Genomic DNA, 15875 nt, shown 5'->3' with positions numbered 1-15875 from the left:
CTGGGCTAGGGGAGGAGCAAGGTCCAGAGTTAACTCTGTCCCAAGCCCTAGCTTGGCCAGAAGGTAGCAGACAGACAGACGGATCTAACCCCTCTTGGATCCTCCAGCCATGAGGCTCCTCTGGGGGCTGATCTGGGCATCCAGCTTCTTCACCTTATCTCTTCAGAAGCCCAGGTCCTGGAGGCGGGATGCTGGGTGCTTGGATTGGGGCAGGGCTGGCAACGGGACCCGATTCAGCAGTGAGGGAGAGCAGGGGTGGAGGGTTAGAGTGAAGTCTGACTGCTGATCCTGTCTGTCCTCCCCAGGTTGCTCCTGTTCTCTCCTTCTGTGGTTCATCTGGGGGTCCCCCTATCGGTGGGGGTGCAGCTCCAGGATGTGCCCCGAGGACAGGTAGTGACAGGATCAGTGTTTCTGAGAAACCCATCTCATAATAATGCCCCCTGCTCCCCAAAGGTGGACTTCACCCTTACCTCAGAAAAAAGCGTCGCACTCCTCAGTCTCCAGGTAACTGAACCCCACACCCTCCTGCTGCTTCTGGGGCCTCCCGTCCTGTTCCCCTCTGTCTTGTAAGTGTCTTCATCTTCCCACTGGCTTCCTCTTCTCCTGTCTTCCCACCCTGGCATTCTCCTTCCATGTTTCTCCCTTGGTCTCTGTCCTTTTCTGCCAGCTCTTTCTCGCTTTGTGACCCACTCCCTCTCCCTCTCCTGACAGGTGCCCAGGAAAGACGTGAAGAGCTGTGGCCTCCATCAACTCCTCAGAGGCCCTGAGGTCCAGCTGGTGGCCCAGTCACCATGGCTAAAGGACTCCCTGTCCAAACAGACAAACACCCAGGGTGTCAATCTGCTCTTCTCTTCTCGACGGGGGCACCTCTTTTTGCAGACAGACCAGCCCATTTACAACCCTGGCCAGCGGGGTGAGTCTCAGCTCCAGGGCCTCAAACTTTAACCTCCTCCAAGCTCTCTCAGGACGTGTTTGGTGCCCCCTAAGTGAGATAACATGAAAGAAAGTGCCACATGTAGGGCTGCTTAGGAAATATTTGTCCCCCGCGCCCTCCATGGAGTTGAACCCACCCTCTCCTTGCACATGGAACCCTGCTCACCTCTCTCGTTCTCCACTCCCAGTTCGGTACCGGGTCTTTGCTCTGGATCAAAAGATGCGTCCGAGCACTGACGCCATCACAGTCACGGTGGAGGTGAGTCCCTGGCCTCTGGCCTTCTGACCCTGGCCACTGATGTGACCTCCCGCCTGTGACCACTTCTCCCCTTGCAGAACTCTCACGGCCTCCGCGTGCGGAAGAAGGAGGTGTACTTGCCGTCATCCATCTTCCAGGATGACTTTGTGATCCCGGACATCTCACAGTGAGCTCCCCCAGTCTGGGGGCTGTCCCCAAGCTATACCGCCCCAATTCCTGTTAGGCTCTCCGCCTCCTAGCAGAGGCACGTCCTAAGATGCCCAGGCCCTCAGCCTCCTGAGCCTCTGGTTAACCCCCACAGTCCTTTTCCCAGGCAAGCAGGCCACTGGCTCTCCATGCCCCACTGCACAGGTGGGCTGAGTCCCTTTCTTGTCCATTCTCAGGCCAGGGACCTGGAAGATCTCAGCCCGATTCTCAGATAGCCTGGAATCCAACAGCAGCACCCAGTTTGAGGTGAAGAAATATGGTGAGAGCTGAAAACTTGAGGGACAGGCAGCTGCTTTCCTGAAGGAAATAAGGGTGGAAGGAGAGGTAGTGGGAGAAGCTCAGGGCAGGGAGATATGGGTGCCACAGCCCTGAGCGGAGGAGAGTCTTTGAACTGGAGTCTGACCTGCCTACCCCTTCACCCTGGGTCAGTCCTTCCCAACTTTGAGGTGAAGATCACCCCTGGAAAGCCCTACATCCTGACGATGCGAGATCATCTTGATGAAATCCAGTTAGACATCCAGGCCAGGTAATACCTCCCTCCCCACCTCTGCCCACCAGCTCAGGGTCCTGCTCCCTACTCAGTATGAATGGGCACCTGCTTCCCTGCCCTCAGACCATCATTCCCCCCAGCCCTTGGCCCACCCTCTTCTCCCTGCCATGACAGGTACATCTATGGGAAGCCAGTGCAGGGGGTGGCATATGTGCGCTTTGGGCTCCTGGATGAGGATGGTAAGAAGACTTTCCTTCGGGGGCTGGAGAGTCAGACCAAGGTAGGAAGGAGGATAGGGGTTGGGTAGGAGAAGGGGCAAGGCAGGTGAGGTGGGAGACTTAGTCTCACCCTATGTTCTGTTTCTTTCTGTGCCCCAGCTGGTGAATGGCCAGAGCCACATTTCCCTCTCAAAGGCAGAGTTCCAGGATGCCCTGGAGAAGCTAAATATGAGCATTACTGACCTCCAGGGGCTGCGTCTCTACGTTGCCGCAGCCATCATTGAGTCTCCAGGTGGGTGACTTTCCCTTATTGTAACCCCAGACCCATGCCTCTGACCTCTGAGCTGACCCTCTGTCCTCCAGCACCAACACTACCCCACTTCTCCCACCTCATCTCAGACTCAAAACCAGGAAACACCCAGGAACCCTGGTCCTCTCTCCAACTCTGTCTCTGTGACTCGGCCCTTTTCCCGGGCTCAGTCTATTTGTTTGCTCATTCTGCTCATTCCTTCACTCCTCCAGTGCACATGCATTGTTCACTGTCCTGTGCTGGGCCTCAGATTGCAGAGACAGGAATACGGCAGCCTGCGCCCTGGGAGCTCACTGTCCTGTGGGAGGGAAACGGTCAAGCCACTCCCCCTTGTCCTCCTGCCCCTCTCTTCTTGGGCTCTGTCCTCCGCCTCTCTCTGTCCCTTGTCTTGCAGGTGGGGAGATGGAGGAGGCAGAGCTCACATCCTGGCGTTTTGTGTCATCCCCCTTCTCTTTGGATCTTAGCAAGACCAAGCGACACCTCGTGCCTGGGTCCCCCTTCCTGCTGCAGGTTTCTTCCAGAGGGGAAGGACAAATAGGGGAGGGTGTGGTGGTCAGGAGGGCTCGGGGTCTGACCACTCTTTTTCACCCGCTCTCCTTTACTTGCCTAGGCCTTGGTCCGTGAGATGTCAGGCTCCCCAGCTTCTGGCATTCCTGTCAAAGTTTCTGCCACAGTGTCTTCTCCTGGGTCTGGTTCTAAAATCCAGGACATGCAACAAAACACAGACGGGAGCGGCCAAGTCAGCATTCCCATCATTATCCCTCAGGCTGTCTCAGCACTGCAGCTCTCGGTAGGACTCCTCGGACTCCTAGGAGATGGCGGGGGAAGGGGACAAGGGTGAGCCGGGGTCCTGCGGATCCATGGCCCGACTTGAGGGGAGGGTGGGGTATCTGGCTCTGAGCTACTGCCCTACTTGCACCTGCCTCCCTCTCCAGGTATCTGCAGGCTCCCCCTATCCAGCCACGGCCAGGCTCACTGTGGCAGGCCCACCTTCAGGAGGCCCTGGGTTTCTGTCTATTGAGCGGCCGGATCCTCGACCTCCTCGTATCGGGGACAATCTGAACCTGAACCTTCGAGCTGTGGGCAGTGGGGCCACCTTTTCTCATTACTACTACATGGTGTGCATGAGCCGGGGAGTCAGAGAGGGCTGGGGTGCAAGGAAAAGCCCTCTGGGTGGGGCTGGGGGTTCAAGGCTGGGGCTGTCCCATGAAGAGGCAGTCACTCTCATTCCTCCCCTTCTTGCCCAGATCCTATCCCGGGGGCAGATCGTGTTAATGGAGCAAGAGCCCAGGAGGCACCTGACCTCGGTCTCCGTGTTTGTGGACCATCACCTGGCACCCTCCTTCTACTTTGTGGCCTTCTACTACCATGGAGACCACCCAGTGGCCAACTCCCTGCGAGTGGACGTCCAGGCTGGGGCCTGCGAGGGCAAGGTGACTGGGGTCAGGAGAGATGGCACGTGTGCTGAGGGGTTAAGGACAGGGTGATTGCTAGCAGGGGGGCAGTGAGGATGCCGGGACTGAAGGAAGCTGTCCCACTCTGACCACCCCCGCCTCCTGCCTCTGCCAGCTGGAGCTCAGCGTGGATGGTGCCAAGGAGTACCGGAATGGGGAGTCCATGAAGCTCCGCTTACAAACTGACTCCCCAGCCCTGGTGGCGTTGGGGGCCTTGGACACAGCTCTGTATGCTGTGGGCAGCAAGGCCCAGAAGCCCCTCAACATGGGCAAGGTTTGTCCACACCCTCTCCCCAGCCTTCCACCCCTCCACAGCTCATCCCTGCTGCCCTGAGCCCTGGGTGCAGCCCCTGGATCCCACTGAGGCTCCCCACAGCCTCTTCCCCACTTGGCCCTGCGTGTCTGTCTCCTTGCTCTGTACCCTTTCCTATCCGTCCACGCGCTGCCCTCTCACCTGTGCGAGTGCTCGGTCCTGCCCCTCAGCCACGCTTGGCTCCAGCATTCCTGCTTCTTCTTCCCAGGTCTTTGAAGTTATGAACAGCTATGACCTCGGCTGTGGTCCTGGAGGTGGGGACAGTGCCGTTCAGGTGTTCCAGGCAGCAGGCCTGGCCTTTTCTGATGGAGACCAATGGACCTCATCCAGAAAGAGTGAGAACAGAGAAGGAAGGGGAGTGGGTGGTGGGAAGGTAAGGAAGGAGGAAGGGCCTGAGGAGGCCAGGTAGGAAGAGTCGGGGCGGGAAGGGCCGGGCAGGGGAAGGGGAGGAGGAGAGGAGGCCCCGAGCCTGATGGCTGGACTGCAGCCTTGCTCTCTACCAGGACTGAGCTGTCCCAAGGAGAAGACAACCCGGAAAAAGAGGAACGTGGACTTCCAAAAGGCAATTAGTGAGAAATGTGAGTTGTGGGTCCCTAGGCGGCAGCTTAGGCTCTCCACGTGGGATCAGGGATGGGGGTCTGCCTCTCTGCCCCTTGGCTCCTTGCTGAACCAATGTGTGGTATTTGGGGACAGAGATCCAAATTCCGGGAATACAGGTGGAAGGGTGGGCGGCTCTTTCCACCAGTCTCTTATGTTGCTGGTCTCAAGGGGTCGGGGCGGGGCTGAGGTGTATCTATCTTCTTTTTGTCCTCTCATGCTCACTCCCACCTGGCCCGCAGTGGGTCAGTATGCTTCCCCAACAGCCAAGCGCTGCTGCCAGGATGGGCTGACACGGCTGCCCATGATACGTTCCTGTGAGCAGCGGGCAGCCCGCGTGCGGCAGCTGGACTGCCGGGAGCCCTTCCTGTCCTGCTGTCAATTTGCTGAGAACCTGCGCAAGAAGAGCAGGTCCCGGGGCCAGGTGGGCCTTGAACGAGGTGAGGGGCTGCGTGGGGCTGGGGCACAGGCGGCGGTGCTCACAAGGGCAGAACGGCCCCCTCCTCACTGCTCTCCCCCGTGGTCTCCCAGCCCTGGAGATCCTGCAGGAGGAAGACCTGATTGATGAGGATGACATTCCCGTGCGCAGCTTCTTCCCGGAGAACTGGCTCTGGAGAGTGGAGGCAGTGGACCACCTCCAAACGTGAGAGAGTTTGCCGGCCCAGCTTGTCTCTGGGCTGTGTCTGGGGGCCAGCCCAGGGTATAACAGGGCTTCTCCACCTTTCCCTACACAGATTGACACTGTGGCTCCCCGACTCTCTGACCACGTGGGAGATCCATGGCCTGAGCCTGTCCAAAACCAAAGGTGAGGTCGCCGTCTCTGGGCTTCAGGTGACCCCACTTATATTTCCTTCGACTCCAGCTCCCTGCTTCCTTTGCTTTTAATGTAGGAAGGGGGTCCAGTGATCTAGGGAGGTCTGTGCCAGCATGGAGCTAGCGTGGGCCACAGGGCAGAGGCAGGCTGAGACAGAGCTGGGTCATCCCACCCCTCCCTCCTATGGCCCTAAAGCTTTGATGCCCCCTCTGATCTCTGCCCCTCCGCCCCCGCTTCCCTTCCCTCAGGCCTGTGTGTGGCCACACCAGTCCAAGTCCGGGTGTTCCGCGAGTTCCACATGCACCTCCGCCTGCCCATGTCTGTCCACCGCTTTGAGCAGCTCGAGCTGCGGCCTGTCCTCTACAACTACCTGGATAAAAACCTGACCGTGAGGCCCCGTGGGAGCCTGGGAATACAGGGGTTTGGGGAGCCCGGGCCCGGTGAAGGGTGGGGGGCCTAACCAGGCCGGGACTCTGGCCATCCTCGTTTTCCTGCCCTCAGGTGAGCGTCCACGTGTCCCCAGTGGAGGGGCTGTGTCTGGCTGGGGGCGGAGGGCTGGCCCAGCAGGTACTGGTGCCTGCGGGCTCTGCCCGGCCTGTTGCCTTCTCTGTGGTGCCCACGGCAGCTGCCGCTGTGTCCCTGAAGGTGGTGGCTCGAGGGTCCTTTGAATTCCCTGTGGGAGATGCAGTGTCTAAAGTTCTGCAGATTGAGGTGAATGGAGCACCCCTGAATACAAGTCCCTGGGCCCCCAGCTTTATGCCCTACCCTCAGCACTCTCTCTGCTGGCTGGGTCAGGGGCCCAACACCCAAAGCAAAGCCTTGGTTGGTTCACATTTTCTACAATTCTGATCCAACTCTGTCCCTGGGTTGAAACTCAAAGTCCTGGGGGAGTCTGTGCTGGCAGGGCAGGCTGTGGTCCTATGTGACCTCCCAACCATGTTTACCCTGAGACAGAAGGAAGGGGCCATTCAAACGGAGGAGCTGGTGTATGAACTCAACCCCCTGGGTGAGTGACCCTCTACTTCCAGCCATCGGTTTCCTAAGGGGGTACAGGCAGTGGGGATGTGGACAGCAGGACAAGCTGCCAACTTCCCCCATTTTCCCAGACCACCGAGCCCGGACCTTGGAAATTCCTGGCAACTCTGATCCCAATATGATCCCTGATGGGGACTTTAACAGCTACGTCAGGGTTACAGGTGGGAGTGTGCCCTTTAGCCCCTTCCCAGTGGCCACCTTCAGATTCACGTGGACCTATGGATCCCTGCTTGGTCCCACTCCCTGTGAGCCTCTGACGCAGGGCCCTCAGACCTCCACCCTCTCCTTCCCATGTAGCCTCAGATCCATTGGACGCTTTGGGCTCTGAGGGAGCCTTGTCACCAGGAGGTGTGGCCTCCCTCTTGAGGCTTCCCAAAGGCTGCGCAGAGCAAACCATGATCTACTTGGCTCCGACACTGGCTGCTTCCCGCTACCTGGACAAGACAGAGCAGTGGAGCTCACTGCCCCCCGAGACCAAGGACCACGCTGTGGATCTGATCCAGAAAGGTTCTGGGTGCAGGGGCGTGCAGGAGGGGGCCAGGAAAGGACAGTTACTAGAAGATGGGCAGCCCAGGAGGCTACAGAGGGAAAGATGGGGATGGGGAGCACGGCCTTGGGCTCGAACAGCAGAAGGGTGAGTGTCACCTGAGCACCGCCTCTCCTCTCCAAGGCTACATGCGGATCCAGCAGTTTCGAAAGACAGATGGTTCCTATGGGGCTTGGTTAACACGGGACAGCAGCACCTGGTGAGGTTGGGAGAGGGGTTCCAGGGCTCTGAGGGGGTCAGGGCCGGGGCAGGGGCGGGACAGAGCTGGTACAATGGGAGGGTGAATAACCAGGCACCTGGGAGCATGGGCATAAGGATAAGCAAGTCCTTATCCCCAGCCCTCCTTTGCTCCCCTCCAGGCTCACAGCCTTTGTGCTGAAGGTCCTGAGTTTGGCCCAGGAGCAGGTAGGAGGCTCACCTGAGAATCTGCAGGAGACGGCTAAGTGGCTGCTATCCCAGCAGCAGGCTGACGGCTCGTTCCAGGACCCCTGTCCAGTGTTACACAGGGGCATGCAGGTGCGGGCATGCTGGGGCCAGGCCGAGGAGCACCAGTCAGACTCTCTTTGCCCTTTCCCCCTCCTGTTTTGACATCTTCTTTTCTCCTCTCACTAGGGGGGTTTGGTGGGCAATGATGAGACTGTGGCACTCACAGCCTTTGTGACCATCGCCCTTCATCATGGGCTGGCCATCTTCCAGGACGAGGGTGCAGAGCAGTTGAAGCAGAACGTGGTAAGGACAGTGGTGTTTCTGCCCTCCACTGGCCCTCAGCTCTCCCCCTTTTTCCTCATGAACCCAGGGGTCCAGCCCCCAGACCTTCCTCCCGTTTTCTTCCAGGAAGCCTCCATCTCAAAGGCAAACTCATTTTTGGGAGAGAAAGCAACTGCTGGGCTCCTGGGTGCCCACGCAGCCGCCATCACGGCGTATGCCCTGACGCTGACCAAGGCCCCTGGGGACCTGCGGGGTGTTGCCCACAACAACCTCATGGCCATGGCCCAGGAGTCTGGAGGTGAGGGACGAGGGGCTCCTGGCAGTGAGCCTGAGGCCCAGGGGGCCTTAGGATCCTGGACTGTGCCCAGAGGAGAGGCTGGATGAAGACTCAGAGGAGGAATGAAGGTGTAAACGGGTGGGTGGGGGGAGAATCAGGAGAGCTCAGCAGGGAGTGGCTAAGGGCCAGGGGACCAGGATCTTCTCCCTGCCCTCCTATGTACTCGTGGTCTCCCTTCACTTGCAGATAACCTGTACTGGGGCTCAGTCACTGGTTCTCAGAACAATGCTGTGTCACCCACCCCGGCTCCTCGCAACCCAGCAGACCCCGTGCCCCAGGCCCCGGCCCTGTGGATTGAGACCACAGCCTATGCCCTGTTGCACCTCCTGCTTCATGAGGGCAAGGCAGAGATGGCAGACCAGGCTGCAGCCTGGCTCACCCGTCAGGGCAGCTTCCAAGGCGGATTCCGCAGTACCCAAGTAGGGGCCGCCCCCGGGCTCTGGGGGGTGGGGGGATAGTCCTGAGACCAAGTGCTTGAGTCTGGGCCCAACCTCTCCAGGACACGGTGATTGCCCTGGATGCCCTGTCTGCCTACTGGATCTCTTCCCACACCACCGAGGAGAGGGTACTCAATGTGACTCTCAGCTCCACAGGCCGGAATGGGTTCAAGTCCCATATGCTGCAGCTGAACAACCACCAGAGTCATGGCCTGGAGGAGGAGCTACAGGTGAACCACTTTCTCGCCTGGGTTGCCATTACACCTGGGCCTACGTGGTCAGGGCTGAAGCCGTCCCCACCCTCCCACCCGTGGAATCCCCGCAGCACTTCTTCCTGGGGTCCTTGGGGGATGACTGACTTCCTGGCTGTGTGACCTGGAGCTCTGAGCTTCAGTTTTCTCACTTATAGAGTAACATATGCAGAGTCTACCCTACAGGGTTGTTAGAAGGCTGAGTGAGATAATGCATGTGAAGGTGTAAACTTTGTGGAAATGTGAGGTGGGGAGAGGAGGTGGGACTGTTTTGAGGAAGGAGATAAGTTATCGGAGCCACAAAAATAGGTTTGCTTGTGCCCTTCCAACACCGCCTTCCCTTTTCTGTTGCTGAAAGTTTTCCTTGGGCAACAAGATCGACGTGAAGGTGGGAGGAAACAGCAAAGGAACCTTGAAGGTGAGGGCCAGGGAAGGGGCGGGGCCAGGCACTGGCCGGGGAGATGGGTGTGGAGTGAGAGGCCTGTGGGCAGAGGCTCATGGTCCGCGGACGGAGGCAGACACCTCAGGGGTGGTGTCCTGTGCTTCCGTCCTGGTGTTTTCCCCCTGCTTGCTCTCCTCATCTCTGGGTATCTATTTCCTTTACTTGCCTCTGTGCTAATGGCTCCGAATCCTGCTCATCAGCCCAGGCCTCTTCCCAGAGCCATGGGCCCCACTCGTCCCACTCCCACGGCACCTCAGACAGGGCATGTCCCAAAGCCCTTCTTCATCCTGTGTCTCTTGTCTGGCTGATGGGAGCTCCCAGCCAGGAGCCCGGCCACTACTCCAGAGGCCGTACCAGCGGCCCCTCTACCAAGCCTGTCCTTTTGGCCCCAGTGACTCCTCCTCTGCTCCCCTGCTGCCTGCGGCCCTTGGTGCTTGCATCCTAGATTCTGTGCTAAGACGGCCTTCTCCCTACCTGGAACATCTCCCTACCTCCTGTCTCCCCTGTCTGATCCACTGTCCACACGGCAGTGAGACTGACCATCCAAAAGCTCCAGTCAGATCAGCCTTGGGGGAGCTGCCCATGACTGGGCTGGGCCTCTGCCCACCTCTCCAGCCAGACAGATCTCCTTGTCTACACAGATCTCCTTGCCTTTTGTGTCCTTCCCTGCTTCTTGGCCCACAGGACAAGTTCTTTCTCCTCCTTCAAGCCTTGGTCAGAAGCCTTTCCTGAGCTTTTCAGTCCAGGCTCTTCTGAGCACAGTCTAGAGTGTTGGCCTCTGGGGGCAGGCCCCTGCTTCTTTACCTCTCTGTGGTGCATCAGGTGCCACTTGTGTGTGGACTGTGCAGTGATGGGGATGAGAAGGCGCTGAAGGTCTCAAATACCATAGCCAGGAAGATGCCCTTGGGTACGGCACCAGAGAGGGCTGTGGCCTCACACGTCCTGCGTCCTCTCCCTGCCCCTTGCTGAGCCAGGTCCTTCGTGTGTACAATGTCATGGACATGAAGAATACAACCTGCCAGGACCTGCAGATAGAAGTGACCGTCAAAGGCCATGTCGAGTACACGAGTGAGTGTTGGGGTTGGGAGGCCTGGAGCCCAGCAGGGGCTGGTGCAGGGAGCCAGGTGGCCATCCCAGCTCTCCTCACAATGCTTCCCTTGCAGTGGAAGCAAATGAGGACTATGAGGACTATCAGTATGATGAGTTTCCAGCCGGGGACGACCCAGATGTCCATTTGCAGCCCGTGACGCCCCTGCAGCTGTTTGAGGGTCGGAGGAACCGCCGCAGGAGGGAGGCACCCAAGGTGGTGGAGGAGCAGGAGTCCAGGGTGCACTACACCGTGTGCATCTGGTGGGCGCTGGGAGCTGCCCTGGGCCAGGGGAGGGAGGGCAGGACCCAGGCTGGCGCTGGGCATCTGGAGCCCACGCAGGCGGAGCCTGGACGACAGGTCACATCTCTCCACAGGCGTAATGGCAACATGGGGCTGTCTGGCATGGCCATCGCAGACATCACCCTCCTGAGTGGATTCCACGCCCTGCGTGCTGACCTGGAGAAGGTGTGGTCAGCGCCCAGAGCCACCCCCTCTGCCCCAGGTGCTGGGCCCTGTCATGTGCAGGGCCTGTGACCTGTGACCATCTCCCCTTCTGCACAGCTGACCTCCCTCTCTGACCGTTACGTGAGTCACTTTGAGACCGAGGGGCCCCACGTCCTGCTGTATTTCGACTCGGTGAGTGGGAGAGGTGACACAGGAAGGGAGTCAGTTGGTGGCACCTGGTTTACTGAGTATGCGTTAGGAGGTTTATTGGGAGACGCTGTGTCAGCGACCTTGTGATGTCAGCAGGGAGAAGGACGAGAATGTGAGCCCGTGAGCCACAGCAGAGTAAGGGGAGACCTGGGTGTCAGGGACCAGTGCCAGTCAGTAGGGGCCCCTCAGGGCTTGAGATGGGGCCGTTTGTAAAGCTGGCTTTATTCAACTTGAGGGGCTGCCTTTGTTTTTTTTTGTTGAACTTCCTATTTTTTTTTAATATTAAAGTATATTTTCTTTTACAAGGTGATGGTGGCCAGAGATGATAGTTATATTTGTCTTTTTACGGCCTAATTTTGCTAAAACAGTTATCAACTCTCTTATGACCCTGAAAATATTTTTTTTTTTATTTAGTAAAGACAGGGTGACTTTCGCTCTGTTGCCCAGGCTGGTCTTGAACTCTTGGCTTCAAGTGATCCTCTGGCTTAAGCCTTTCAAAGTACTAGGTTTACAGGCCTGAGCCACCATGCCTGGTCTTCAAAATTTTTTTTGAACATTTACTGTAAGCTCTGGGAGAAAATGTGAGAAAGGCGTGGTGGCTCTCATTAGCCAGCTGTCTGTAGGTCAGGAAGACCCCTGCCCAGTGTGTGCAGGAGGTCCAGTCCCATCAGCTGGGGAAGCCTGGCTGACATATCTGGGTTGAACACAATGGAAAATGCAGAGCCAGGAAGATTCCCGGGCAGGGAGCTGACAGTGCAGCAGCCTAGCTCAGGAGGGACGCTGGCACAGCACCGTGTGGACCGGGCCCCCGTAGGCACAAGGAGGGGTCAGCCCTGGGGCCAGAGTGGTGGGATCACACAGGATGACAGAACCTGCAGCTAGGTTATGGCAAATAAAGGAGGACCCAGTTGTATCCATGACAAAGATGAGGCTGTCAGGAGGGCGAGTAGGTTTAGGGGCAGGCAGAGTGCCTTGGAGAACTTACAGGTCCTGCCAAAATCCTAATGCAAGGATGGAGTTTCAAGTTCAGTTTGGGGATCATCAGCCTGGACTGGTTTTGTGGAAGCCAGAGAGTGCTTGAGACCCCCACAGGGGAGCACTGAGGAAGGAAGGCAGAAGCGGGGAATGTAAGAAATGACCGGGTCAGAACCAAGGCTGGTCCAGAAGTGAACCCTTAGCTTAGGGACAGTTTCACAGAGAACATGTCCCTGATGCAAGACTATGCTGAGGGCCCGGGGCAGTGAAGAATGGACCAAGGTCGTCCTCTGGGAAGTGAAGTCACCAGAGACCTTGTGGAGCAGCTTTGAGAGTTCTCTGAATAGGAAGGTAACAGAATGTGAAGGACACTGGAGAGAAGGCCAAGGCAGGACAGCACAGGGGGCTGCAGCGCCTGGGAGCAGGTCCCTCATCTCTCCTCCCCACGCTGGGCCAGGTCCCCACCTCCCGGGAGTGCGTGGGCTTTGAAGCTGTGCAGGAAGTGCCCGTGGGGCTGGTGCAGCCGGCCAGCGCAGCCCTGTATGACTACTACAACCCCGGTGAGCACCACGGGACACCCTGGAATTCAAGGGAGCTTTGGCATAGGCGACCTCCTATGGGACAGCGGGCACTGGGGCAGCGAGGGGTCAGAGAGCCCTGGGGCTCCCTGGGACCGAGGAGGCAGAACAGAGGGGCTGTGCCCTAACTCCTCTCTGTTCTCCAGAGCGCAGATGTTCTGTATTTTATGGGGCACCAAGTAAGAGCAGGCTCCTGGCCACCTTGTGTTCTGCTGAAGTTTGCCAGTGTGCTGAGGGTGAGACTGAGGGCCTGGGGCGGGGCAGTGGAGATGGCCGGGGGGGTCCCCGCACTGTCTGATGGGGTCCCTGACTTCAGGGAAGTGCCCTCGCCAGCGTCGCGCCCTGGAGCGGGGCCTGCAGGACGCAGATGGCTACAGGATGAAGTTTGCCTGCTACTACCCCCGTGTGGAGTACGGTGAGTCTTCCGCGAGGCCCTGGCCTCACCTTCCCTTGGGGACCGACTGTGTTGGTCTCTCTGGGTGTAGCCTGCTCCTCTTACAGGCCACGCATGCAGCCTCTTTGTTCTGACACCAACTTCCTGCCCTCTCAGCCTCAAGGAAACTCACCTTTCCCCCTTCTGCCAACCCCCTCTTAGGCTTCCAGGTTAAGGTTCTCCGAGAAGACAACAGAGCTGCTTTCCGCCTCTTTGAGACCAAGATCACCCAAGTCCTGCACTTCAGTATGAAGGGGACTGGAGAGGCGGGCAGGGCTGGGGGGAGACAGGGAGGCTGAGGTTTGGCTGAGGACCTGACCACATGGACGTGTGAAAATCCCCTGGGCCTGTCAGAAGCCCTGGGCTTGCCCATAAGTAGGGAGGCAGTGGCACCTCTCCATGGGGGTGGCCGAGGTGGAATGAGAGGATCTACACAGAGCCCTGGGCTGTGCTCGTCCTGCACCTTCTCTTCCCCTCTGACCACTTTTGTGCACGTCATCCCCTCAGCCAAGGATGTCAAGGCCACTGTTGATCAGATGCGCAACTTCCTGGTTCGAGCCTCTTGCCGCCTTCACTTGGAACCTGGGAAAGAATATTTGATCATGGGTCTGGATGGAGCCACCTATGACCTCGAGGGACAGTGAGTCATCTGGTCCCCTCAGTCTCTTGCTCTCCTTATGCCTCACCACCTAGGCCTTGCCCCTCAGAAGCCAGATGCCTGTGCTCTCCGTTCCCACCTGCCATCCTCCTGAGCCCTGCTGACTGGCCCTTTGCCCCTTGCAGCCCCCAGTACCTGCTGGACTCGAATAGCTGGATCGAGGAGATGCCCTCTGAACGCCTGTGCCGGAGCACCCGCCAGCGGGCAGCCTGCACCCAGCTCAACGACTTCATCCAGGAGTACAGCACTCAGGGGTGCCAGGTGTGAGGGCTGCCCTCCCACCTCCCCAGAGAGGAACTTGAGCCTGGGAACCATGAAGCTGGAAGCACTGCTGTGTCCCATTTCCTGAGCACAGCCTGGGGCTGGGGCATAATAAAGGCCTTTGGCATCAAAGCGTCAGTGTGTGTTGTAGGGCTGAGAGCAGTGCCCCTGCCCATTCCAGTTCTGGGGCAGGCCAGGTTGACATAACCTCAGACTCTCTGAGCCCTGATGACCTTTGGGCTGCCCAGCTCTGCCGAACCTTCCCAGATGGCCCACTAGGAGTTTAGTGTATCACAGGACCACCCTGAGCAGAGCTGGCACCCAAGAGCCTGCATCCCCAGGACCAGAGTCCACACCATGGCCACCCTTCAGCTTCCAAGGCCCTCCACTGCCCGGCTTTCGCCAGTCACCATGGCCTCAGACAGGGCTTGTGCTCAGCCGGCACCTCTGACACAGCTCTTCTGCCTCACGAGCTGTTGTCCAGCCACACCTCCCCCTCTGTCCTCGTGCTGCTGGCAGTTCTGAGGTCTGTGGATTTTAGCTGACTTCTGGGCAGTTGAAAGCCTGCTGACGCTTGGTTCTGTTATCAATGGCATGAGGTGACTTTCCCAGAGTTGTGCAATCCCCAGGTCCCATAGTTTCTTTCCAGCTACTGATTTCAAACAAGCCAAAGGTCTGACTTTGGTGTGTTTGTTAATACTCTTAAGGAAGGTGCTGTTCTCCTGGGGTCTAACTTCCCCACCTCCCGTGCCTAGTTTTCCCCCATTTAGGGGCACACCTGGGGTCTTCGGAGATGACTCTAAAATCTGTCCAAAGAAGTTTGCTGAGATCAGTTTCCGTGGAGGTCATGACAGTTCAGCAGTTCAGCAGCCTGCCATCTAATCATTCGACAAAAATTTGTGAAACTTTCCAAGAACCTGGCCATGCCCTGTGCCATGTTCCAGAGACACAGCTGCTCACTCACTCCAGGGCTCATTGCTGGGGGAGGCAGATAAGAGGACGGGCTGTACCCAACCTCTGTGAAAGATGTCACGTCAGGGAGCGGTGTGGTCCCGTGAGGCATCTAACCAAGTCAGGGGCATTGCCAGACAGGGGCAGGGAAGGCTTCCTGGAGCAGGTGGCCTCCAAGGGGGGCTCTGAAGACTGAGAAGGAGCCAGGCAACCAGGAGGGGTCGATGAGGGTGCCTGGAGCAGGAGAATATACAAAGGCCTGGAGGCCAGGGGCAGGACAGGGCACCTCTGGGGACATTGCATGTAATTGACCACATTTGGAGTTTGGATTTGGAGATGGGGTGGAAGAGATGAGAGATGGTGAGCCAAGCAGTAAGCATGCCGGCTTTCCAGGGTGCGCTCCTTTTCCAGTGAGGATGCTCTTATCCCATGTGACTTAGAGAAGTTTGGACCTTTCCCACCGTGGCGGAGGTTTCCCGGGGCTCTTGCATACATGGCCCTATGGTTGCCCATCACATCTTTCTCTCAAAAGCTGGTCAGCATGGTGGTGGCATAAACCCATTTTCCAGAGCCAGAGATTCAGTTGCAGCTGTGGCAAGACATGGCCCAGTCTGGGACATCAACCACGAAGAAGGCAGTAGCCGTCATTACCCAACCCCAGAAATCCCAATCCTGTTTTCTCCCTCTCAGTCCTAATAATGGATTCAGGATTCAGTGGCAGTGAGCTCGTCAATCTAGTGGGTGGCAGAGTCTGGATCTTGACTAGGACTCTGCAGCAGCACAGCCTGGATAAAGCTCTGAAGGGGGAGAGACCCCCACTGGTCCCTGGGTCTGGCTACAGAACCAGAAATGGGGAGCTGAGGGAAGGGATGGGCCTGGGTTGCCTCTGACCTCTTATACGCCATCCGGGTAGCGCTGGACTC

The 15875-nt window shown here is 58.1% G+C and overlaps 1 protein-coding gene across 1 annotated transcript; it reads left to right on the top strand.

Moving 5' to 3' along the window:
• The first annotated feature begins 41 nt into the window (after positions 1 to 41).
• Positions 42 to 14133, top strand: C4A (complement C4A (Chido/Rodgers blood group)). The gene is made up of 41 exons (XM_012436712.2): positions 42 to 174; positions 306 to 504; positions 712 to 913; positions 1122 to 1192; positions 1270 to 1358; positions 1576 to 1658; positions 1829 to 1925; positions 2064 to 2169; positions 2267 to 2399; positions 2812 to 2927; positions 3028 to 3207; positions 3353 to 3535; positions 3665 to 3850; positions 3987 to 4145; positions 4393 to 4519; positions 4688 to 4762; positions 5024 to 5221; positions 5313 to 5424; positions 5516 to 5586; positions 5844 to 5983; positions 6097 to 6306; positions 6550 to 6601; positions 6702 to 6791; positions 6928 to 7137; positions 7301 to 7376; positions 7537 to 7693; positions 7790 to 7906; positions 8012 to 8183; positions 8409 to 8641; positions 8722 to 8889; positions 9269 to 9328; positions 10327 to 10420; positions 10516 to 10702; positions 10817 to 10907; positions 11004 to 11078; positions 12529 to 12631; positions 12796 to 12885; positions 12966 to 13064; positions 13245 to 13328; positions 13590 to 13722; positions 13866 to 14133. The coding sequence occupies exons 1-41, from the start codon at positions 110 to 112 to the stop codon at positions 14005 to 14007; spliced, it is 5235 nt and encodes a 1744-aa protein (XP_012292135.2). The 5' UTR covers positions 42 to 109; the 3' UTR covers positions 14008 to 14133.
• Positions 14134 to 15875: the final 1742 nt, after the last annotated feature.

The sequence above is a fragment of the Aotus nancymaae genome, unplaced genomic scaffold (genome assembly GCF_030222135.1).
Source record: "Aotus nancymaae isolate 86718 unplaced genomic scaffold, 86718_ANA_hifiasm-v0.15.2.pri h1tg000040l, whole genome shotgun sequence".
Lineage (NCBI taxonomy): Eukaryota > Metazoa > Chordata > Mammalia > Primates > Aotidae > Aotus > Aotus nancymaae.
Note: the sequence above shows the minus strand (reverse complement) of the source record. Positions and strands in the feature narration are given on the sequence as shown.

Excerpts from the sequence above, each read along its gene's own strand:
- C4A (XM_012436712.2), top strand. The coding sequence starts at position 110 with ATGAGGCTCCTCTGGGGGCTGATCTGGGCATCCAGCTTCTTCACCTTA. Across the intron at positions 3,851-3,986 it reads CTGGGGCCTGCGAGGGCAAG|CTGGAGCTCAGCGTGGATGG; the intron begins GTGACTGGGGTC and ends TGCCTCTGCCAG. Across the intron at positions 13,723-13,865 it reads ACCTATGACCTCGAGGGACA|CCCCCAGTACCTGCTGGACT; the intron begins GTGAGTCATCTG and ends TGCCCCTTGCAG.